Below are 25,288 nucleotides of genomic sequence, written 5' to 3'. Positions count from 1 at the left end.
AACTGAATATTTTAATTAATTTTAATGTAAAAATATTAGCATACTTATTTGTTATGCTTCACATAACATTTGCCAAAATACAAAACATTTCTGCTCAGTTTCTGTCTTCATTCTGCTCTCCCCAGAGCTTTGAAGGTGACAAGCCTTGTTCCATAAATGAGCCAAATATTACAACTTTAAATTCTTTTTCTATCATCCCTCCCTCTCTTGGGTTAATTTATCTTTACAGACAGCAATCAGCAATTTATTGAGGAGGTATTATGCTTTACCATATCTTGAATCTGTCTGCGAAAAAAGTAGCACAAGCTCTTCATGAGATCTTCACAAGACTTGATGAAATAAGGACGTAAAGGATCTTGTAACTGGTTTGTGTCAAACACCAAAGTCTACCCGTGGCTGTGCCCCTGACAGACTTCCAGAGGGCTGGCCAATCAGATAAAAGGTGGTTTGAGGAGCTTTTAAAGCAACAGCAGCTAAATGAAGACATTTAGATGGTTTGGAAAAAGAGGTTTTCTAAAACACCAGTGTGAAGAAAAATAAGTAGTTATTCTTTGACAGCTCCAACAGGGACACAAGGACAGTAAAGGTAATAAGTAAGGACAGGGGTTGCTAGGCGCTGCCCTGTTGGCTACGGCTTTTGCAGCAGCTCTCTCTTCTTTGTCTGTTTCTTGTAACTTTTTCGTCTCTTTTTCGTAATCTTTGTATTTGGAGTGGATTGTTACTTTGTATGGCTCATTTGTTGGTCATGGACACCAAACTTTTTGTGGCTTCAGCGATATTTTTACTACTTTTTCTCCTGTGTTTGTCTGGAGATCCTACATGTAACCATGGCTGCATTGTTTACATGTGAACTCAGCTGTTTGCAGCCTGTAGCATGACAATGCTAACTGGTGTAAGGCCTGATGTCTTCCCACAAGGTGAGGAGAAGGAGGTGAGGACGACGTGCTGGTTCTCAGGTGTGAGCTAAGAAGTGACAACATGGACCTGTCCTTCCATCCATTGTTATTGGGAACGTAAGATCTATCTCCAAAAAAATCGACGAGCTAGCCATGCTAACCCAGCAACAGAGGTAATACCAGAGGGCAGAGTAGCATCATGCTATTCACAGACATGACTAATGGAGCTAACATTAGACACCAACACCACATTGGAAGAGCTTCACCTGCTGTGAGCAGACAGGATCCAGGAGACAGAGATGGAGCATGACTGAAGAAGCTCAGTCCTGGACCCTGTGGAGGTGAAGGCTGACTGAACTGGAGAATGATGGACAAGCTGTCAGCATCTATTTTCTTATGGACCTTTTTGCACTTTCTATACACTTTCTTACTTTCATTTTTTTGATTGCTGCTGTGACTTTAATTTCGTTGTACTTTTTACAATGACAATAAAGTTCTATTCTATTCTATTCTATTCTATTCTATTCTATTCATAAAGACTAGAAAAAAGCACAATGTCCCCTCTTAAAAGATGAATTTTGCCACATCTGATCTTGACTAAGACCAGCCTGAAAGAAAAGCTGTTTTTGTCACAATGTATATTATCTATTAAGTAAGTGAGTAGAATAAAGTTTTGCCACAGTGTCAACAAGCAGTGGTGAAATTTGCAGTTTCGTCAGGTCATCTCTGATGTTGCTTTGGCGTTTCAATTCAGTCACTTTTGTTACCAGATTTTGACCAACCAGACCCAAGTGTGTAACCTATCTGGGTAATAAATGTGACACACTTAACTTAAAAGTTTTTTTTTCCCCATTAGACCATGATTCTTAAACACCATTTAAGCAGAGAGACAAATAATGCATCATTTTATGTCATCAACAAGTCATGAACTTTATTACATGCCAAAAAAAACATAGCATCACATAACAACTGTAAAGTCTTCATAAAAGAAATGATAAACACCTCAAGAAGAGTGAACACATTCATCCTCTCATTTTTAGAGAAATCTGAATAAACTATCCAACTGTACATTTAGCTTTGTTCTACAACTATTACTTACAACTTACAGCTCTCTGTAACTACTGTACATGATCTCCATAGACAGACTCCCTAATCTACAATTTCTACTTCATGGCTGTACTTAAAATATAAACTTCTATTTGTGTGTGCTGTCTTTGATAACCTCTGATTACACACTACAAATGTCAAATAATGGCTTTTGAATTTTAACTTCTAGAGTAACAGTTCAGACAGACTGCAGAATTATTTGGTAACGCAGGTCTCTGCTAATGTCTCACTGCACGTAAATGCAGCTTTTGGCTTATCACAACAGCATTTAACTCTACATTTCCCAAAGACATTCTAGCATAAATAATAGTTTTCTGACATATAGGTCCATGTTTTATGTTTTTTCAAAAGTGCAGGAGTGACACACAGATGGTAAAGTTTGATGGGCGTCATTATTCTTTATAAATATGTTTTGACATCTGTTCGTCCCATCGACAAAAAAGACGTTAGGTAGCAAAAGCTTTGAAGGAGACAACAAAGCACAATACCACAGAGAGAACAAGGAGAAATGCAGGATTATCCTAGCACTGTTTCTGTTTTTGTCTGTACTCAGGAAAAAGTAATGGAAAGTGAAGGATGGGCTGATCAGGTTTCATTCATGTGATTTTATTCTTGTGGCATCACCGACACGAAATCTATTCTAAGATGTAGCTCTGAGAAAAATAAACTAGCACTAAGAAATAACAAACCATGCACATACCTTTCCACCAAATCTGAAGAAAACATGTGCCGTTGCCCTCAACTTAACGTTGACACAGATCCTGATCACACAATAAAGTATTGCATAACTCCCTCTAAGGTTTCAACTTTCTTCAATGCTGACTGATTTTTCCAAGCATTTTTCTTTTTTTATAACCTCAGAGCAAATTTTGACAAACAAACTTAGTCATGCCACAAAGAAAAGGGGATAACAAAGAAAGAAAAAGATTAAAACAATCATAAAACTGCCTCTTTCCCCTGTTTTTTATTATGTAGAACAGCAGCAGCTTCAATCTGTCAGTTGTTGTTCATAATCCACCAAGAGGCTGTTAAATGAAACAAAAAATTAAGGATCAGTGTTTTATAGTCGCTGCTTAAGCAAGACAAATGGGCAATAAAAACAATGAAGAGAACCTAAATGCCAACATTTATTACTTTTAGCATAAAAACGTTATGGCCTCCCTAGATCCCAAGTTTTAAACTTGTACAGTTTATCTCACCATAAAGCTTTCAGTAAGTCTTGGCCTCAAAGGTTCAGCAGAAACAGACTGACATATTATCTCATTTACAGCTGATAGGGCTAACTTGTTAGCAAACTGTCCCCACTTTATACACATTGACAATTAACCTGCCATTGTGATTCAGATGAAGCTGAGGTGAGTCAGAGAATTCTCTGCAGTTTCATCAAGCAATAACTCAGTCTGTATTCATGAAAAAAAACCTTGTACTTCAGCAGCTTTGATACAAAGGTCTTGGTAGCATAAAATTAATCAGGCTATTGTTGTTAAATAATTCCCCCAGACAGACTTAAGCTCCAGAGTCATCTTTTCTTAGAGTTTTAAACCACTAAAACCTAATTTTGGAAACCATCAGTTACACAATGGTTTCCAAAATGGGGGTCAGGACTCTTTAAGGAGTCAGGAGAATTCCAAAATATATTCCCAAAGTTGTATCTTCCCAAGTTTATATCAAACTTTTAAATCATTTAAAATTTAATTTATTTAAAATAAACATGTTGTCAGTTATCTGCTTTTCTTTGTCTCTGTTTGGCCCCTGCAATGATCATAATAGATCACCAACAGCAGCACAGTAAACACAGAAACATGCATAAATTTCTGCAGACTCAAGTATCTTAGCCGTAAAACGAAAGGTTAAAGATGCTGTGAGGAGGATCTGTTTTAATTGCACTCCCTCGCCACCTTGTGGCCCGGAGTCTCTGCACACTAACGTAAATTACTTTAAGTGAGGTGTGTGTTTGTTTTGGAATTTGAAAATTAATTGGAGATCAGATTGAAACCATTTATTTTTTGTTCAAGACAACTTTTTACTGGATACAACGCGCTGAGGTAAGGGACTCATCAGTATAGTTACATAGCGCTACAGTTTGAAACATGACATCAAGCAGACATAGCAGCCGGCTATATGTAGCGCTGTCAGCAGCCCGGTGCTCTGACGTATCTGTAGGCTAATGTGACAACAAGCAAACACTGTTAGTTTGTAAGTAGTTCAGTAGCCGTCTATATTTAACGCAGCTGGCAGCCTGGTGCTCTAAGACATGTCTGTAATGTGTAATGTTAGTAAATCCTGGTTAGCTATATCCTGCCAGTCATCTACCAAGCAGAGCTAACATAACCTCACTCTTTATTTTATTGATAGACTCTCAAGTTTGAACAGACCACTGCAGAATAACTGCTGACTGTGGGTTGGAATGAATATTATCACAAAAAGATTAACCCTTGTGCTATGGAGTGATGCTAAAGGCCAATTAGCCTTTAGCCCGGGCTGTATCACTCTCCAGTTTAGCTTTCATCTGCTCATCTGTCCTTTTTCTGTCTGACAGTTAGGCTCCTGTGTCCACCATCACTACAAAATTAATCACAGAAATCATTTTTAGAAGAAAAAAACACAGATCTCTGTGTTTTATCTCTTCTCACTACCAAACGACCATTAGACGTGCTGTAAATCAATCTGGTGTTCTGGTCCACCCAAGCTTAGAAGTAGAAATTTAAAATAACCTGTAACCAGCAATATTGGCGCTGCTAATCTCATTTTAAAGTGTGGATTACGATCAAGCATATATCTAGGAGGGAAACTTTGCAAGATCACTTTCAAACTCCTCACAGCCCCTTTAAACTCTCAGACATGCATCATTTGTTTATCTGATCACTGAATATATTATGTTCATTGACTCGAACATTCTAAAAACAGTCAGTAATCTGATCTGGTTTTTTTTTTTTTTTGAGTCATTATTAAATATTACAGTTGTGTGATTGACTTTTGGCGGTTTTTTCTACCGTCTGTTTTTGGATTGGTCTATTAGTGCTCAGGTGCAGCTGTGAGCAGCGTTCAATCACCTTGGGGCACAGAGGGGTCATTAGTCTCTTGCATGGTTATTTCCGAGGTCACTGGCTAAAAATCTGAGAGGCCCTGGGCTAAAGAATGATTTAAGTTTAGCGTCTCGGTGCAGCAAGCAGCTGGCTCTCTGCGTAGCCTACAGTTTAAGTACTGGCAAAGAATTCATCTACAGTGTACAGCGGATGTGTACACACTAAGGCGCTTGACAAACAAGAGGAGAATTAGAATTGAAAGATGATGTCTAAGAGCAAAGAACTGCACCTGTTCATGGAGGCAATTAGGGTTTAATCTAACTGTGTTTGTGACAGTGTTTGAGAGGCATTTTATGAAAAATGAGCAGCTTCTGGTTTGTACCTGGGAGGAGCATAGTGGAGACCATCTCAGGATCTTCCAGTGCATCGATAATGCATTGCTGGAAGGTCTTGCTGATGGATGACTGCAGGTAGCTGAGAGGAAAGAGGGATGAAAAGAGTGAGATTGCCATTTGCTTCTCAGGAGAGCAATAACACTTCAAAGAAAGCCTGTGAGCAGCTTGGTGCACGGTTCAGCAGTAAAATTCTCTGAGCTTGTTTTCTCATCCTATACGCTGTGAAGCCCCTCTGATCCTACCTCATCCAGGAGAGACGGTCCTGCCAAAACTCGTACATGATGAAGCATGATCTGTCTGGCAGGTTTTGGACTGAAACGCTGGAGACAGACAGCAAGAGAGAGAAAAGAAGAGGGCATTAGGGGTTATCTGATATGTTTGGGAAAATTGAAACGGCTGCTTCAAATCCCAGAGGGACCCGGAGGCAAACAAAGGACGTACTGCAGGTTGTTTAGCTGGCTGCAGGTGGCATCTGTGTAGATTTTAAGAGCTTGTTGAAACTGCTCAACATCACTCTCCTTCACTGACATTTGCCTCTGGACGAGGAGAATGTTCTAGAAAAGGGAGGAAAAAACTAACAAGGGTCAGAATCAAATATATTTAATGTATAATTATTTTACAAAACTGTTTTTAATAAGTGATCAGTTCACATAAATTATTTGATTATGCACGTTTAGTTTTATACCACACAGACACTCACCGATTTATATGTCCCTGCCAATGTGTCCTCTTTGAGAGGCTCAAGGTGTGGACTCTGAAAAATGAGCACATAAATAATTCAGTAAACCATCTGAAGAACAAGAGTTAGCTGCAAGGCCTATTTCAAATCAATCCAGGAAACTATAGCAAGTTTGTAAGTTTGTACAAAGTGTGGTTTTCACGAGGCGGTGACTGGTATATTCATATTAAACCTCCCCCAACACCTTCCCTGCAGCTCCAGCTATCATCTATTTATAATTCCCACTCTTGAACATGTAATTATTAATGTATTAGCAAGATATTTTAGTATCCTTGCCGTGCAGGGATTCAACAGCTAATCTGTGTTTTAGGATGAACGTTTCATATTTCAATAAATGCAAACTAAAATCTAAAAGAAATCACACGCAGCATCTGGAAGCTGTTTGTACTCTCTCTCTCTCTCAGGCCTCTGGGCAAAATATTGGCTGTAATTTGCAAATGTTAAGAAATTCAAAAAAATCAGCTTTACCTAAGAGGAATCTGAGAAGCACTTATGCTCCAGGTTCTGTTTTTAGTTTTTAATCAATGCTGTTTCTGAGAGGCTCACCAAAACTTCTCTCTCCTGTTTAAGTGAAGCACAGTGTGGACTAGATTCCCTAGGCAAGACGTTCAGATACTGACGTTCAGTGTAGCTTGTGGGTTGGACATCTATCTATTTATCTGAGCACAATGTCTCTAAACAAATCATCCTCCTTGACAACATGTTGGATCCTGTACTGCAGGGCAAACTCTGCATGTCTGCGAAAAACCCTTTGGCTAGAGCCTTAGTCTCTGTAATATATGAAACGTCGGAAATGTTTGTGTAAACTCTGGATTTCTTCCCAATAGATTCTAGAAATAAAAAGATAAAATTAATATATTTCTTGGTATTCGCTTTGAACCTTTAGAGCTTTCAATTAGATTTAGAAGATCAAAAAATCAAGAAGATATTTATATCTGAGCCGAACGATTCCTCTAATGATTCGAGGTACTCGATTACAAAAAATATTCGAGTAATTTTCTCTGCCTCGAGGAATCGTTTAATTTTAAAAAAAGATCAAAGAGTGGTATTTCAAATAGAGCTGAGGCCATATTAAGAGAGTTTTCAGACCCCTCAAGCTACCTCTTATACAAAATCGCAACTAGCTATCTAGCTGGAGTTTAGAGACTAATGGGTCATTCTACAAAACGGGGGCCATTTGGGTCCGCAACATTTGATGACATGTACAAGGCACAAAAAATGTGTCAAAGTGTGTTTACAGATTTTGGAGCTACCAAAGCAAGTGAGAGCAAGCAAGTCTTCTTGACATGCTGTATCAGAAAATTCTATTTCTTAAAGAGAAAAACTTTCATTTGAAAAATAACTGCTCTTTAACTAAACAAAAATGTATTTTATCCGATTACTCGATTAATCGATGGGATTTTCAGTAGAATACTCAAATTCTAAAATATTCGATAGCTGCAGCCCTAATTTAAATCATTGTAAAACCAAAAAACAAGAGATTAAGATAATTTGGCCAAAAGGCTGAAAAAAAGGCATTAAAATAAAACATTTCACACCAACCTCACACTCCAGTTTGTCTATGAGCTGCTCCAGCTGGTTGATCTGGGAGCCCCAGTGGTTGTCTGGCTCCACGCTGACTCCTGACCCAAGAGAAAAATAGAGACAAAATCAGCCCAACAATGTTTGAACAGTTACAAAACACCAAGCTCCTGCAGATAAACTACCGCCAGTGTCCTCCTGGGAAAAACAGTGCTAATATTCCTTCATAAATTTTCAAACTTGGTCAGACTCCTGGTCTCATAACATTTCCAGCGTACCTGTGGTGAGCATGCCAGAGTAGGGGTCAGTGGGGGACAGACACATGTTCTTCTGGATGCGTCTGCCGGGGCGTTTAGTTCCCCTCTGGATGGGCAGGTCCTCTGGCTTCTTTATTATCCTCCTCCCTGTGCAGCCCTGGTCGTGGACAGCCTCCGTAGCACAGTCCAGAGATGACTGAAGGGACTGCAGCTGTGTGGAGGTCTCCCTTAGCAGGAAGCGGGTCACAAACTGGCCCAGCACTGATGAACCCTGATACTCCTATGTTGAGAAGAAAGGCCAAAATACATTAAATAAAATAAAAAACAAGTACAACTTAATAATAAATGAAAATATTTCTTTTTAGCAAGAACCCAATACCAGAAAACAGTTTTTTCTTCCAATACACAGACATGACAGCAGTGTCTAATAATCGCTAATGCACGAAATCCAGTTTACTTCATGTTCAGAATTAACTTTGAGTAAATCTCACCTGACACAGCGAGAGAAACCAAGCTAGAACACGGTGTAGTGTTACATTACAGTCGTGTGATGTGAAGTGTGACCAAACCAGCAAAAAATGATCCTGATACTAATATTTCAAAGTCAACCCTTTCAGCTAATGACAAATTATCCTTCTTAAGTTTTACTTTCAGCAGGAAAAATATGATCTTTCCCTCTCTTTCACGGGATAACACAAAAACAAGTGATATCATAATTTAAAAATTGATCAGCATATTATTTGTTCACACTCCTCTCTGGGCTTCTGGGCTGTTAATCTAACACTGCAATCACTTTGAGAAAAAGCCGCAAATCAATTCTTGGTTCAGCTTCCTGAGCATGAAATTACTGACGCTCAGATAATCTTCCATCTCTTTATTACGAAATATTTTTGGGTTGTTTATGATTTGCTAAACTCATGTCCTCATTTCTCTTGCTGAAATAGAAAGTGATCTTTATTGATCTGTAACAGCTTCTAAGTGCAGTTCTCCAGTCAGAGAGGCCACTGTACTATAGACTATTTAATCATGATAATGGTGTACTCCTGGAACATGAGAGCAGAGTTATGATCATATGTGGATGCCGGGTGCCTGTTTGCAGGGACCTTTTGTCCAGTGTCAGTGCTGGGGTTGCTGTTTTTCTGCTTGCTATGTTATTGTGGATAATGGAGCCTGTCATACTCCAGCTCAGAGTAGTGCTGTGAAATGAGCCCATGAAAAAATGACAGGACATTAAAAAAATGATTTCAGGGCTTGTCAGAATCCTTATTAGTGTGTGAGGAGATGCAGTGAGTAATAAACAGACACTGTAACAAGAGAACTTTCTCTAACTGTGGTCAGACGCCACCTTGTTGGACACCATTAAAACTGAAAATAATGTAAACATCTTACTGCACCACTCAGCACTCATACAGGATCTGTTTTGAGTTAGCCATAAGCATAACTGTTCTCAGGATGGTAAAAAAAAAAAAAAAAGGTATCTGCTCTTCAGAGCAAAGACTGAGAACCACATGAAAAATTCATGATCTGTAGGAGGGCAAGTGACCTATAGAGAAAGGGGGAAAAGAGAAGAGCAAGAGAGCCAGACTAGATGACAAAGCATTGAAGATGGATGGAGACAGAAACAAAGTAGAGCCAAGATAAAGAGTGCTTCTCAGGGAACAGCAGAACTAGATGAAAAGAAAGATAGGGAGATCAGAGCAGCTGAAAAATAGCAGTGTGTTTGTGCAACTCTGAGGAGGACATCTGACGTCAGATCAGTCTGACAGCTGCAAGGTTTGTCAGCCTCACTTACTGTCATCCACGCTCTGTGTTCTAGCTTTTAATATCATCAGTTACACCCACTTCCTGCTCTGCAGCCACTGCACTGAAAACCATGAGTCTGCAACCACATCCAGTCCAAACCTGCATCTCCACCCTCTGCAAAAAGAAATCAACCCTCACCAGATGGCTTTACATGCATCTTAAGGTTGGTAAGATCAATAACAGAGTGAGCCACGCAATTGATGTCTGAGTGAAAGTTTTCTCATGTTGATCTTTTTGGGAGAGTGCCTGCATAAAAATGCATTTGGTGCTGTATATCAGGGAAGACACTTTAATCCTCTCTCCATCTCGTGGATTATACAGTACACAGCTCTGCTCAGCCAGGCTTCATAACAGGATTTCATAATGCTCTAATTAGCAGGTTTCACAGTTCTTCAAAGCTGATGATTTGATGACATGCTGTGTGTAATTATTTGGAAATACATGAAAGAGAATTAAAAGTTTCAATCTTCTGAGCTGAATACTATTGATCTTTTTTTCCAAGTTTACAGTAAGGAGGGAATACCAGTACGATGAAGTCTTCGTGAGAATGTTATTTAACTTGATTTAATCTAGTTTTACTTGGTGCTGCCATGTGAAGATACCAAGAGGCAACATCCAGTTTAAAAAAACGTAGCCTATGCAGAAGTGCTAAAAGCCAAAGTTCATCCAAATTCAGCTTGAGGTTGGCTGCAGAAAGACCAGAAACCAAGTCCACACCAAGTAAAAAAAAAAAAAAAACAACCCTTTACAGGTTTTTAAAAAAAGGCATGCTAATTTCTCCAGTGGCACACACTGTACGGGGTTAATTTTTTTAATGTTACACAGGGGTCTAGAATATATTAAGATATGGAGTTTGTCCAATCAGAGGTGCAGCTCAGGTGACTGACGGGTCTGGTGCCCTATAACTTCAGTCGGCAATCCCAATGTGGGCCCCACTGATGAAAGACTTCATTACTCTGCATCAGAAACAGACAGGTGACGTTGTGGAGACTAATTCTACAGATTATACAGTCTGTGGTTGATACCCAAGTTAAAGCACAAGTGAGGAAATTTTTATTTGCGACAACTTTGGCGCCCTCTGTAGACAGGATAGTATGTCTTATCTTTCAGACAGAAAAAAACCTAATAAGGCTTTAAACATACAGCCAGCTCTGGCTATCATTCAGAGTCTATGCTTTGGAGAAAATGGTGTCACAGCATCTGCAATGTGCACTTAAATGCTTCCTCTAACATCGACAACCCACTGGGGCAGAGTATTAGGGCCAGCGATGAGAAGAAAAAAAAGAATTGAGGGAGATTTTGGGCTTTATACACTTCTAGTGTCAAGAATATTTTTGAAAGTTTTCGGGAAAAGTCAAAACTGAATTTCTTGGACAAAAGTTTAACTTTCTGAATAAAGAAGTCACCAGACAGCTATGAAAGCCACTAATACACTTGTTCAAAGAAACCAGTCTTTACAGCAGAAATCAACATGTTTATGGCCTAGATTAACTAAATCAGGAGTCTGCAACCTTTACATTTAAAGAAGCCATTTTGCCTGAGCTGAGCCAAGCCACAAAATCTGCTTATCAAAACGAGAAGTTTTCTGAACTTATAAAATTGTACATGTGATGTCTTTGTTTTCATTTTATAATAAATCGAAATCTGCATTTTCTTCCACATTTTTCTTTTGGTAGATTTAATCATACCAGTGGTGTAAAATCTGAGGTTAGTCTCAGGTGCGTGGAAAGTCGATGGGCTGTTGATGTTTTAGGAGGTGAAGCAGAGCGGTAGCTTTGTTGCAAAATGTGATGCATATTTAGTTCAACAAAACGAATCATTTCACCCTGAAAAGCTCATTTCTCTATCAGCTTATATTGTACAGGGGATGACCAACTCAAATGGACAACAAATGGAAAACCAATGGATGAGGTCCATGTGATACAGTGTCTATGGTTTCAACCTCTATAGTGCTAGTTTTTTTAAAACTTGGTCATCTTTCTTAGCTCACGTGAAACCATAAATGTGGATGAAATTGAATTTTAGGGTCTAATGCAAGTGCATGTGTATGTATATTTTTTCTGTCTTTGTTTGTATGGGTGTGTGGGTTTTTTTGTTAGTAATATATATTTACATATATTTTCTAACTTTCTGGTTATTATTATATTAATTATTATTATTATTTTATTTCTATTTTTATGGGGGGGGGGGCAAGTTTGTTTAATGTAAATGCATATGTGTCATTGCTTTTAAAAAACTGAATAAAAAGACACTGATCAAAAAAAAACCTCTTAAGTGCTGCATGGCAGACTGGGCAGATAAGGAGATGAGTTTTTCTTACATTTTTAACATTGTTTTAAATAATAACAAGTCTTAATCTACAATAAAATCAACACAGGGAGTGGATGAGGGCTAGTTTTTACCACTGAGTGACAGAGCGTTAAACCATGAAACAGAGGATTGCTTGTATCAACCCCAAACTTGGTTAAAGTGTTTGATGGATAACCTTGAAATCTGGTTCTGATGGTCATGACTCAAGACTTTATCGCAATAAATGCATTAACATTTTAATGTTAAGCACGTTAAAAAGGAAAGCCACCAGATTTTACAGCCACATCTACAGCTTTACTTCCTTAAACAGAATTTGTTTTCACCCCATTGAGTTAACATCAACTGCTTTGTTTTGGGAGCTTGTACGGTCCATTGAGCTCATGTCTTGAAGTGTATTGTCAGTAAAGAGAGGCAGAGCAAGTACTGCAGGCAAAGTCAGTCATGCTGGACAGTTCTTTTTCCTTTTCCTTCCTCGTCGCCTCCAAAGAGTGATCTTACAGACCTCTCAGAGCGTTTCAAACTGACAGCCGAGGCACAAACAAAAAGTCTGAACACACAGAGGCATGAAGGATGCTAACAAATGCCCTGAGAGATGCTGGAACTGAGGATCGTCTAGTTGTTGTGACACAGTTATGATATCTTGACATGCAGAATTGAGCACAGTGCAGAGGTGAAAACCTCTTAATGTGTGTCACTCACCTCTTTAGTTTTATCCATTGCCTTCAAAATGGCCACATTCAGCTTCTCCAGAGCTGACAGGACGCTAACGTATTCCCCCAGATGTGGCGTGAAGTATGCTGGAAGGGAAGGCATAAGTCCGAGAAGCTCAGGGAGCATACTTCATCACAGCGCTGCTTATATTGGTGAGAATTAACATATGAATCACATGGGCTGAGGAACATGCACAAGAATCATATGTGCTTAAATTTAAGAGTAATTTTATTTTAAAACCTAATGGAGGGGAAAAGTGCAAATGATTACCTGAGAGTTTGTCGATGTCCAGGTTGCTGTTTGGTAAAAAGAAAAACATGTTATTTAAGAGATGATGTTATTCATATCAGTGCTTTGTAAACACTCTAATCTTTCTGTCATTTGGGAGGTTATTTGTGCCTCTGTCAGTGGCACAGACAAATATTTGCACACTTAAAATGCTATTTATACTTGACAGTGTGTGCACACAGCGTCAAGCAAACTCTGGGACTTAGGAGCAGGAATTAAAGCTCCCCATGTGTTGATGTCTCCACTTCTAGACAGCAGGAGAGCAGGATGGGCTGCAGATGGCAGCAGGATGGAGGCCTTCCAGGAGAAAGATGAGCTTACTCTGTCTGCTGCCTGTCGATGGAGTAATACAGCTCCTGCATCTGCTCATCAGTGAGGATACCATCAGTGAAGTACGACTGGAACTCCTCCAAGGACAGCTTCCCGTCGTCTGCAAGGGGAGACAACGCTGTGAGAATCACACCTCATCGAATCCCGACATTCTTTGTTAGTTAGATTACAATATCATTCAAAATAACAAAACAAGATGTCTTTGGTTTCAAAGCATGACATTTAATCCACGGATAAGATCAGAGGTGCAGCTATGAGAAGTTGGACTCATTAAGCTTTAAAACCTTTATCTTGAATATAAACTGCTGCAACCTTTACCAAGACGTTTTTCCCCGGCCCACTGTAATGTCTCCTTATCTGACTCCATTGCTGCAACAAACAATTATTTGTTGGTGAAATCCGATTTCTGCTCTTGGGAGTGGTAATGACCTTATTTAGCGCCATGCACTGAGGCTTTATTACTTCTTTTACTTTTCAAACCTGATTCAGGAAATAAGTCGGGCAAGTTTCTATTTCTGCTTTAACTAATTTCTCTTAATTCAACTAAACCTTAGTGGTTTAAAATTATAGCAGTAGGAACAATCAGTAGCATCGGGGCTACATATTGCGAGGCATTCAGGGCCCAGAGAACATAAGAGGTACAGGATAGAGGGCTACTTTGAATAGTCAGAGCAGCGCTCAATAGCACGCAAACTTCAGATGATAATGAGATCTCGCCTTCATCTTGCCAGCTCTGCTCTGTAAGCACTGAAACCTTTTGAGACTTGACTCTCAGATCGCTGCCAGGCAGCAGCGCTCAGACTACCAGGTCTGAGCCAACAGAAAATCATATCGTCTGGTAGTGGGTAAGAACTTTATTGACTTGTTGCCAGCTCTCACAGGCTCTGGACCTGACGCATTTTGCAGTAAAGGCTTGTGGGCCAAATGACACGTTTCAAGAACAGATTTTGTTATGATTTCAGCTATTTATGTTTCATATTTCAGTGTAATATTACATTAAAGTAGGAACTTTTTTGTCAGTTATCATTTTACAGGGCTTTGCAGTGGACTTCCAGGGAATGTAAATTAGCCTAAAGCATGATGAAACCCCAGCACTGAATTGGACCAGTCCAGGCAACATTGTGTACACCCCTCTCTCATGTGCTGAAGATTAAAAGTGTCAGTTTTTCTTTTTACATCATTTCTCACACAGGTTAGCAAACATCCTAATCCCATGTTGAGTTTTAGCAGACAGAGCAGTCTTAGTCTTATCCACTGTTGCTTTAAGATGGAGATCTCTATAAGTGAACATTTGCTGTGTTCTGGCCTTGTGAAACCTCAGCTGGATGATGAATCTATTTGAAAACACAGAATTTTAAGTCCTCTCTCAAACTTTGCTCAGAAATTCTTCTTTCCACATGATGTGGGAGTAAACACAATCTGTTGCTCTTCTGACTCATTCTCCAGCCTTCTCCATCTGAACTGCTTTGGTGCGGACTCACACCCAATTAGACACTCGAGTGAGGCTCAGATGGTTTAACATGCCAGTATTTCTCAAAGACTGAAGCTACACTGGTCAAGCTTCTGGTTACAGGCAGTCTGACTTGTGTTTTGTTATTCAAGAGTCTCATCAGAATCATGTTTTAATATCTTCAAAGCTTTTAGACGCCGTGCCCTCATGAAACTTTAATCTCATCAGGGAGCAAGATCAAGAAGTGCTCTGGCATTTTATTTTAAAAGGCTGGGAACAAGTAGCTGTTTTGTTTGTTTGAGGATGTGTTCATCATGCAAATGTGAGAACTGTCTGCACTTCTCTGTTCAGTAGACAGATAAGCTACAGATACAGTTTGAAACCAACATTGGCATATCGTTCCACAGTTTTAACCCCAGGTTTCTTGACTCACAACTGTCGATACAATTTGTCTGCAGGGAAATCTGAAGTGTTGTTCACACTGATGATAAATCAGTATCTCTTCGCAGAAGTGAGGCTCCTTACGAGCTGTTATTGTCTCCATAAATAAAACTGCAACTGTGACCTAAATGATAATCTCTTCTTGCTCTAAAGCTTGTATCTACCCAAGAACAGTTTTCCTCAAGGGGGTCCTAAAGCTGAAAGTGCTTAGACCTAAGCAGTAGCAATAATTCAAAAAAGCCCAACAGTGCAATACTTGATAATAGTGCAGCTAACAAAAGAGTGAGGAGCAGATAGACCATGCTGAACAGGTAACACAAGTGATGGGAATTCAGGGGCCGTTAACACGACAACGGTTTTAGGGTGAAACGCAAACGTTTTGTTGCATTTCAGCCTCGCGTTTACACAGAAACGGCGTTTCAGCCGACCAAAATCGCGAGCTTTTGAAAACGGCCTCCAGAGTGGGATTTGTCTGAAACGCTGCCGACACCGTTGCCGTGTATACAGTAGGGCGGCGTTGTTAGTGGAAACGCTGACGTCACACCCCGCTTCGCGCGAGCGCATGCAGAAGGACAACCGATTTTACAACCGTCGCGACCTACCGTGTTGTGTCTGTGCTGCTCAATCTATGTCTGCTGACTGTCTTCATACAAAATTTCCATCTGTTACTCCACTTTGCACTTAGTATTTCCAGTACACCAGGTGATCGGTTCAACTCTACCTCAGCGGAGATCTCCCAAAAGCTGCTTCTGGACAAGGCAGTTATAGCACCACCTGCAGGCCCGGCATGCTTACTACAGCGTTTTTCAGTTCACTGCGTTTTCACTGCGCTTTAGCGTTTTCAAATGAAACGTTGTCGTGTAAATGGGGCCTCAGTGAAACAAAAATGTCTTGTAGAATTTCAACATCAAGCTCTTGTCTTTTTTGGTAATTTGGAAAGTTCGATGCCAAATTGAAAGTTTGTGAATCAGTGGTACAAGAATTTCTCCTACAATAGGCAAGTGGGTTGTTATTTAAGAGATGATATTATTCATAATCATGTGGGCTCACATGTCAATGTGTGAAGACACTTTGACATGTGAATCCACAGACTGAGAATTGAACCCCCGACCTTCTCAATAGGCAGCTAAATGGCAACCAGATCTCTACTTTAGCTCTCTTACATGGAGCTGTATCTCATTCTCATTATTCAAGGATCTCGCTGTGTCCTCTTTGCAGCAGTGCAGAATAAAGCTTTAATTAAAAAGTATGTGAGGCAGAAAGCTCAGAGTGAGTGTTATAGTCTGAGTGTGAAGAGAGAAGTGTTAACAACATTACATACTTTACATTTGAGTAGAAACTTTTTTCATAAACCAAAATAGTAAAGCCATCAGGAATTACTTGAAAGCAAACACAGTGAAAGAACAAATTCTGTCCTGACATTGATTCAGAGTGTGACGAAGAAATATGTTTTTGTCATTGATAACATTTTCTGCACATTTTAGGACAGTGCCAGTCTATTCAGGGAGGAGGAAAGCTTTCAGTATCTGTTTAATGATCTTGAATACATGTGATTGTTTTATGCTTTCAAAAAATGTAAATCCTCCTCACACTAGCACAGAGGAATGGGAGTGTAGTGGGTTAGCATAGCCAGCCCTCATTATGTGGTGAAGCTGCAGAGCTCGAGGCGGATCATGGCAGCCCACTCAGTGCTGATTGGTAGGAGGCACTTTTCCTCTTGGGTGCACGACTCAGTGAGTTCGTGAAGACAAGAGACAAGCAGAGCTGGGCTGCGTATTGGAGATAACTACTACAAACAAGCGACAGAGTTTTTATCTCTCCTTCTATCTTCCCTCCTTTTACAAAGAGCGAAAAATAAAAGCTTGTTGTGAGTGCTGGAGGGTGGCGGGTGAAAATGTGAGACACAAGACGCAGATGTCACAGAAATAAAAGTAATATTAACACTCAACCGAAAGACAGTCAAAGTCTATTTCCATCAGAGTGTCACACCCCTGCTGTGGTTTTAGTCACTTTGTTTTCTGCTAATTCACAGAATGATCATCTCGGAACAATAAAAACCACCCACCCTTCTTTCTACCTCCCACAATGTCTTCACAACGGCAACAAAGAAAAGGCCTGCGCGAAGACCTTGTTCAAAACTGAAGTGCTTTTATTTTAAACCTTAATATCTTCTCGGGAGCTGCGAGGCACCCAGGACAACCCCTGCTCATGGCTGCACATGTTGCATCATTAATCCTGCTCTTATGTAACATTTCCAGCTGATCAGGGTTTGTAGATTAACTACGTGCATTTATCACTTGTCTCTTTTGCAGTGCATCAAAAAGGGTGTGGGATCCATGAATAAACAATTAGAAGGCAAAAACATTTCCTGTTTGTCAGCACAGTTTTTCTATGCAGAGCTCGCTGATTTGTGTTCTCCCAGGAGATACTGAGGAGGGGGTTGTCTTTTAAAGTAAAGAGAGCATTTAAATTCTACACATTAACACATTAATAAAATGTAATAGTGATGTGTTTGCAAGGGGGAATGAGTTAAATTAATGTGAAGCTCAAGTCTCAAGTGAATTTGTTTCGGGTTAGAAAGGTAAACCCACAGACGGATGCTGAGTCCACATTTACAGGGAGGGCCACAAAGATTTACCCATCGTTTTTTCCACACTATCCAAAAATTCTTGCAGACAAACATAACAAACATTGAACACAGTTTCTATACTTTATTTACATCTCAATATGGCCACCTTTTGCCTTTATCATAGCCTGGAAACGACCTGGCACTGGCTGGCATGAGCGACGCACTGTCTCTGTATCAAGTTTTGACCATGACTTCATCAGAGCTGTTTTCAAAGCAGCGACACTGCTGTGAGATACTCTTGAGACCTCCCTCTCCTTGAGACCAGATCGCAAAGTCTATTGGATTTATGTCCGGACTTGACGGAGGCCACATGTTCTTGTCCCAGAAGCCAGGAAAGTGCTGCTTGCACCATCTTGTGTGAAGGAATACTGGTTTCCAAACGCGTTGGTACACCAAGGCAACACTTCTTCTTCAAACATTTGAAGGTACACCTGGCTGTTCACTTTCACACCCTCCTGAATGAAGACCAAAGGAGACTTTGAGCCATCGGATGCAACAGCAGCCCACACCATGACTCCAGCTGCTTCTGACGACCTGAATGAGTTCTGCAGCCTTTGGGTAGGTGCTGTGCACTATGTGCATAAACCCTGTCATTCTGGGAATTGACCACTGCCTGAACGGTGAAGATCTTCTCATCAGACCAAACCAGGACTTCGTCTATAGCACTCTGGATCTCCTGCAGCATCAATTTCCCCCTGTCAATCCGTTTTTTTTCTTAGAAGCGGCTGAAATCAGTTGTCTGTGTTGCATTTTTAGTGCTTTCAGTTCAAGATCCTGTTTGCCGGTTCTTCTCAGTGAAGTTCTTGAGATGTTCACCTCCTTTGCTGTTGCCCTCATGCTCCTGCGAGGATTCCTTTGGATTCTCTTCATCACCATCTCAACAACCCTTTTGGTCTGGACTGAACGTTTTCTTCCAGGGATTGGCTTGCTGGTGGTATTGCCACTCTCCTTGTATCATTTCATGACATTGTAGACAGTCGTAGGACAAACATTCACCTTTTTCATGGTTTGCATTGTTGTCAGTCAGGCCTCCAAAATTACTATCCAAAATTTTAAGTTTCTAGGACAAAAGCTAAGCAAGCAAAATAGAGATGTACGATGGGTAAATCTTTCTGGCCCACCCTGTAAAGCTGTATTCATATCATGCCTTTAAGGAATATTAAAGTGTGACACTTTTTAATCACAGATCAAATTCACTCATTCACACCATGACCACACACTGATGAAAGAGGCTGCTATGTTAAGTACCATCAGTACTAATTAATCTCATTCCCAAACCACAGACTCAGCCTGCCCCCAAGGCCACTTGGAGGTTAAGTCTCTTGTGTGAAGACACATTGACATGTGAACACACAGACTGAGAGTTGAACCGCAAACCTTCTAATTAAGAGACAACAACTTTACCACTGAGCGACAACGTCCCTTTCACTGTAAAATAAGAGGTGAGTTTGTTGGTTCGCAGCAGCTTGTCTTCAGTCTAACAATCCCTCTGACAACACCTGCACCTGCCATCGCTTACTGATATCCTCTTTACCTGTGTCTGTCACAACTGGCAGTAAAACAGAATGAAAAGTTCCATCAGGGTCACATAAATTCCCCCAGACACAAAACAAGCTGTCTGTCTGAACAGATCCATCAAAAGCAGTGCCCTTTTACTCCACTGGAGCATCCTAATTTTGTGTGCAACAACTCCTTCAAAGAGTTTTTTTTAATTGAATTTTAATTAACTGTGTCATCTAATTAGCAGCCTGTTTAGCTTACTCACCATTTTTGTCAGCCCGGCGTAATATCTGCAATGAAAGAAGAAGAAGATGTTGAACTTTTCAGCTTCAAGTTTCATGCAGTTCAGAGAGGAATGAAAGTTTTCTCAAGGTTGAGTTTGAGACATAATTAGATATCAAATGAAACATAAAGCCAAAGTTTTTTTGCCAGTTAGAGGAGTGGTGACTCATGTCCACTGAAAAGTCTCCACAAAAGTTGAAGAAATCTGTCTTTAAAAAAGCTGTTTAATAGAATATTCCTCCTTCTTGGTGCACAGGGAAAACTGGAGAAAAGCTGCCATTTTTTAATTTCAATAACAAAGAGCAACAAGACATCTCAGGAAATGGATCGCTGACATTTATGTGGACCCACAAGAAGCTTTAGAGTCAGAGCTTTTATGTTTTTATTTCCATGAGAATTGAAATGGCGGTGCTGCTTTGAGTTACTTCCCTCTTTTTGTGCTTATCATGAAAGCAGGAAGAGATAGTCCTTCCCTTTCTATTAGTTTTTCGCTTTGAAGAAAACAATAACATTAACATTTTGTACCTCATCACACTGTAAAAATGAACCTGTGAAAAGTCAGATCCGCTTGGAAGAGAGAGGTGTTGTGTGTAAGATCAGAGTGACACCTTTTTTCTTTTGCTCAATCACCAAGTGAGGACTCATACAGTCCTGTGTCTGGTTGATTAAGTGGATCATCAGCTGCACTCACATCTGTCAGCTGTCTCCTCCGGAGCACAACAGAGTGTGAGAATGTGAGAGCCCAGACACGCTCTGCACCTATATCTTTTCGAAACAACATCGCTCCTCCATTAGTGAGACATCTACCAAGCCTTACAAAAATCCATCCAACAAAGACTGGTGCTGAGCATCCCACACATGTTGATTGTAGATCCAATTTAAACTACACTCAAAAAGACTGCATCAGTCTTTTGGCAACACATCAACACCAAACTTCAGTAGTTACCCTACATCTGATGTTGGTGCAGTTGAGGGGCAGGTTGTTTGGAAGGTCTGCACCTCATGAGTCTGGGGAAAGAGTTTTATATGAAATGATGAAATGAAAAGAAACTGAAGTTGATGGTTGGAAAAGTATATTTTGACTGGAGTCAACCTGGTTAAAAATTATTGAATGCTAACAGATGTTATTAAAACAAAAAACAGTTTCTTCAACCAAGGTAGTTGACATTTGGTATTTCACAGGTTGTGACTGATTATGTCATGAGTAAGAACATATATATCTGCCTAAACCCCTCTGTTAACTATGTTGGTGGAAAACATCAGTGGAAATAAATCATCTTGACTTAAGCAAAATTGTTGTGTATTTCTAACATATTGTATTTTATCAGATTGTATCTTGAAGTGTTGTTTTGTGTTGCATTGTAAGTTTTGTCTTTACTCGTCTGGAATCATAACTTATTGTATTGTGTTGTATCCTGTTGTGTTGTTGTGTGTGTGTGTGTGTGTGTGTGTGTGTGTGTGTGTGTGTGTGTGTGTGTGTGTGTGTGTGTGGTATCATATCATATCATTCCACATCATATCAAATCAAACTGTTTTGAAATGTAGCAGTTCATATCACATTGTGATGTGTCTAATCCAGGGGTGGCCAACCAGTCAGAGACCAAGAGCCACAAAAATGACCGTGGTACTACGGAGAGCCATGTCACACATGTGGTTTTTCAAACACACTTCCTTTCACACAAAAACAAAATGGCATAAATATGAAAATCAAAACATTTCCAACTTTCAAAGAAAGATTTTTTTTTGTTTGTGAGTGTGTTTAAATTCGTACTAGAGAACTGAAACTGAAACTTAAGTATCAATCTGTACACCCAATCATTGATCAACACTCATCCCAACGTTGGCATCAGTATAATATCAATATTTTAGATTGATCGGCACACCACTATTTTTAACTATATATATATATATATTTATGAATGGATCAAAGAGCCGCATGCTGAAAGGCAAAGAGCTACATGCAGCTCCAGAGCCGCAGGTTGGCCACCCCTGATCTAATCAATTATGTGTTGTATTGTGTCACGTTATAGTCTAAGGTAACACTTGGAATGGGTACCTTTCACATTTGAAACGATACGGTACAGATGCCTGGTACCTGGCAATCGGTACCGGTACTCAGCGGTACCAATTTTCGGTACTTTTTTGTGTTTATGTGGTAAAAAAAAAAAAAATTTGTTTAGTAATAAAATACATGTTTCTTTTGACTACACATATTTATTCTTAACTGAATAACCTTCCAATGCTGTGTTCATGTCCAGCATGGAAAATTGGCTACCCTTCCACTCCCTCACAGTCACAAGGATGCATTTAGTTACAAGGGCTGCACGATATTGGAAAAAACTGACATTGCGATTTTTGGGGGAGTTTGTGATATATATTGCATTATTAAAGATAAAAGAATTTTCACCAGATGACTTGAATAGCTCTGTTTTGGAAGAATTTGGTTGACTCACAATGACACCATTGTGGTCCTATAAAACAGTTTAATCCAGGCTAAGGGGGTTTATCTGTGAACGATGAAGATTGCTGTATATGAAAGGGATCCAGGAGGCCATGTCTCTGTACAAAATAGGATAGGTTAAAATTTCAGTTTCTTTTTTTCCATTTCTCCAATAAATGGGGGAAATGCGATAGTCACATCATATGCGCGATGTGAATATTGCGCATGCGCATATTGCGATGGCGATGTTCAAACGATATATTGTGCAGGCTTATTAGGTACCTAAACATGTTACCTTTTGATTTTACATGAACCGGTACCTGGTACTTTTGACAGAATTCGGTCGGTACCTATAAAAGTACCTAATTCGGTACCCATCCCTAGGTAACACATGGTGTTGTATCTTCTAGAACATGGAATCAAAATCTGCTCTTCATTAGTTTGCAGTTTTTACAATAAAGAAAAGTGCTACGCTTGAACCAACTGCATTTCACAACATGAAAAACCATCATGTACCATGTCAGCTATACTTTACACACACACACACACACACACACACACATATATATATATATATATATATATATATATATATATATATATATATATATATATATATATATATATATATATATATATATATTTACACACATATTTGTTGCTGGCATGATACATGACTCTTTTCATGTAGGTAACGTGAAACCAAAATGCTGCTGCATTGCTGCAACGTGTCAGAGGTAATAAAAGCATCTGATCTAGCACAGCCCATAGGAAGCCAACAGAAAGCTGCTCCATAAAATCAGTGAAACTAATTGAGAGCAATAAAGATGGGCTGTGAAGAAACCTGAGGAGGAGATTTACCGGCCCTGGTTCCTCCTTTGTGCTGTTAAGTGGGAGGTTGGGGGGGTCAGTGGAGTTGTTGTCATCCCACAGAGTGAATGAAGGTCTTCGAATAGCAGCATTAGCTACACGGCTGCTGCTCAGTAGTAATTTTCTTCTCAGCCAGTCCCTGGGGTCTGTTAATAAGTCACACTGAGAGCTACCGAACACAATACAGCTACAGCAGGAGGAGAAACTGCCTTCGCTGAATATCTACTTCAACCTGTCTGTGTATGAAAGGCTGACGACGAGCCTGTGAGGCAAGCCATCTCAAAAAGAGCAGCAGAGGCTCTGCTCAGGTATGTGAAGGCTAACAGCTTTCAAACAACTGCCAGTCTGTTGAACAAAATAGTGAGTCCTTCACGGGAAAGGAGGGAGAAAAAAATACAGGCTTTATTTTTATTAGGAACATAGATTGGAAAGAAACTGCCTACAGCTCAATGTGGTTCTAGTTTTGCTGCAGAGGAGGAGAAACACAAATGAGGCTTGATTTTCTGCAAATGAAAGTGAAGATTGGAAAATTGGAGTTATATGGCTGGATCAGTACAACCGGCTTTAAGTGATCAGAATGCGTAACACATAAAATGACGGTGAATTGTCTGTGGTAAAGGTTTGAATCTTAACAAATGTAGCTCTGTGTTGGATAATGCATATTTGCTGCAGTCTTGTAGCCTATTCCCCATCCTGCCGATGATTCGGCCAAAAGATTTTAGCAAATTGCATTCACAGCCAGCTATCTGGATGTATAAGTCTGGGAAATGATGCAGCTTGTACTTTTTAGATGTCCACAGCAAAGTAGAGGCAAAACAGCCAAAGGCATCTAACATGAAGCAGTGTTTTATAGACATAACACTGCACACTCACTGTAGCTGTAACATATTTCATGGAGGGATCACTGGTGATTTATATATAGGATATAGTTTATTTATTTATTTTCTAATTTTGTAGCAAATAGAAGAAAGAAAGGCAGCTCAGAGACGGCTCCTGTGCATGTGAAACCAGCCCTCTGACATCTGTGCAAGCAATACCCACATTAAATTATTAAAATGTTCTATTTTTATGTTTCCATTTGGAGAGATGTTACAGGAGGCTGTTCCTACAATGTAGAGCTTATCGTGTTTTATACAGACACTGTACATATTTCATCTACATTATGGGTACAGCCATCATCAGGATCATTACCAATACTCAAAAAGAGAAAGAAAAAACGAAGGGAAAGAAAAAACGCAAACTGAACTCACTGGATTCCCATGTTAAAAGGTGACATGTAAATGCAAACACGTGACCGTGCTGAAGCATCTCTTCTGTTATTCACGCACTATTGGCCATGCACTCACCTTTCTTACATAACAGAGCCGCTCTTTATATTACCATACATGTGAATGAGATCATGAGCTCAGTGTGAACCATTCATAAAGACGGTGAAGGGCAGGGGATTCACCCACCGTGGAGTCACGTCCAACCCGTGGATAGAATTACACTCTGAATTAACCACATACATGACAAACGGATGGACTAATAAGAAGAGGTCTAATTTTGCAGCAATACTAGATCAAAACCAGATCATACTTACATCCTGAACCAGAGACATGCCTTGGTTTTTGTTGTGGTCCAGCTCCTGCTGCTTTCTCAGGTGTTCGTGTTTGGCAGACTGAAGACACATGGTGATCATCTCTGTACAGGCCAGCATCTTGTCACAGTCGATGTGATTTTTCTCCCTTTGTTGAAAATAAAATGTCCTGTCCCTGTGTGGTGTGAGGAGGAGCGGTCGTCCTTGTCGGGATGGATGGTGGATGGTGGTGGTGATGATGATGATGATGTCGTTCCTGTGATCCACTCAGGGTGATGATAGATCCAGCCTGCTGCCCTCTGCCTGCTGCTGATGCTGCTGCTGCTGCCGCTGCCTTAACGCTGACGATGGAGGAGGAAACTCCGCCTCTACACGAACAGAGGCACCAGCAGCGATTCATGAAAGCCTGAGAAATGCACCATCTGCCGGTGAGAGCGTGCACACACGCACACACGCTGTCAGAGAGATGGAGAGCTAATTACAGGATTGTCTGACAGACAGGGAGAGTTTAACCCAGAGACAGACTGAATAAAGGAAGAGAAGGACATACCTGTTTTGGATATATTCTCTTGTCTGGATTACATCCTGGATTACATCCGGACTGGACATCCGGATTAGGTCCGGATAGGGTTCCATCCTGACGTCTGGTCCAGATAAAGTCCCAATTGGGTCCAGATTGGGTCATCCAGTTTAGGACCGGATTGGGGTGGAACT

General features: G+C 40.1%; 1 protein-coding gene across 2 annotated transcripts; it reads right to left on the bottom strand.

The window, feature by feature from the left end:
• Positions 1 to 1,831: 1,831 nt before the first annotated feature.
• Positions 1,832 to 24,903, bottom strand: LOC141799566 (N-terminal EF-hand calcium-binding protein 1-like). Of its 2 annotated transcripts, XM_074681836.1 has the most exons (12): positions 24,578 to 24,903; positions 19,669 to 19,693; positions 13,375 to 13,483; positions 13,036 to 13,061; positions 12,754 to 12,851; positions 7,963 to 8,221; positions 7,706 to 7,785; positions 6,125 to 6,178; positions 5,866 to 5,978; positions 5,667 to 5,744; positions 5,412 to 5,503; positions 1,836 to 3,028 (listed from the first exon to the last, which is right to left on the bottom strand). In XM_074681836.1, the coding sequence occupies exons 1-12, from the start codon at positions 24,692 to 24,694 to the stop codon at positions 3,000 to 3,002; spliced, it is 1,080 nt and encodes a 359-aa protein (XP_074537937.1). In that variant the 5' UTR covers positions 24,695 to 24,903; the 3' UTR covers positions 1,836 to 2,999. The 2 variants fall into 2 exon arrangements, with proteins under 2 accessions (XP_074537938.1, XP_074537937.1); XM_074681837.1 differs by lacking the exons at positions 19,669 to 19,693; positions 24,578 to 24,903 and adding an exon at positions 15,877 to 15,979 and having other exon boundaries at positions 1,832 to 3,028.
• Between the last annotated feature and the right edge of the window lie 385 nt (positions 24,904 to 25,288).

Source organism: Halichoeres trimaculatus, unplaced genomic scaffold (genome assembly GCF_033239565.1).
Source record: "Halichoeres trimaculatus isolate MK-OKI-2021-1 unplaced genomic scaffold, fHalTri1.1 fHalTri1_scaffold_11, whole genome shotgun sequence".
In the NCBI taxonomy this organism is placed as follows: Eukaryota; Metazoa; Chordata; class Actinopteri; order Labriformes; family Labridae; genus Halichoeres; species Halichoeres trimaculatus.
This window is presented reverse-complemented; position numbering and strand designations above follow the sequence as displayed.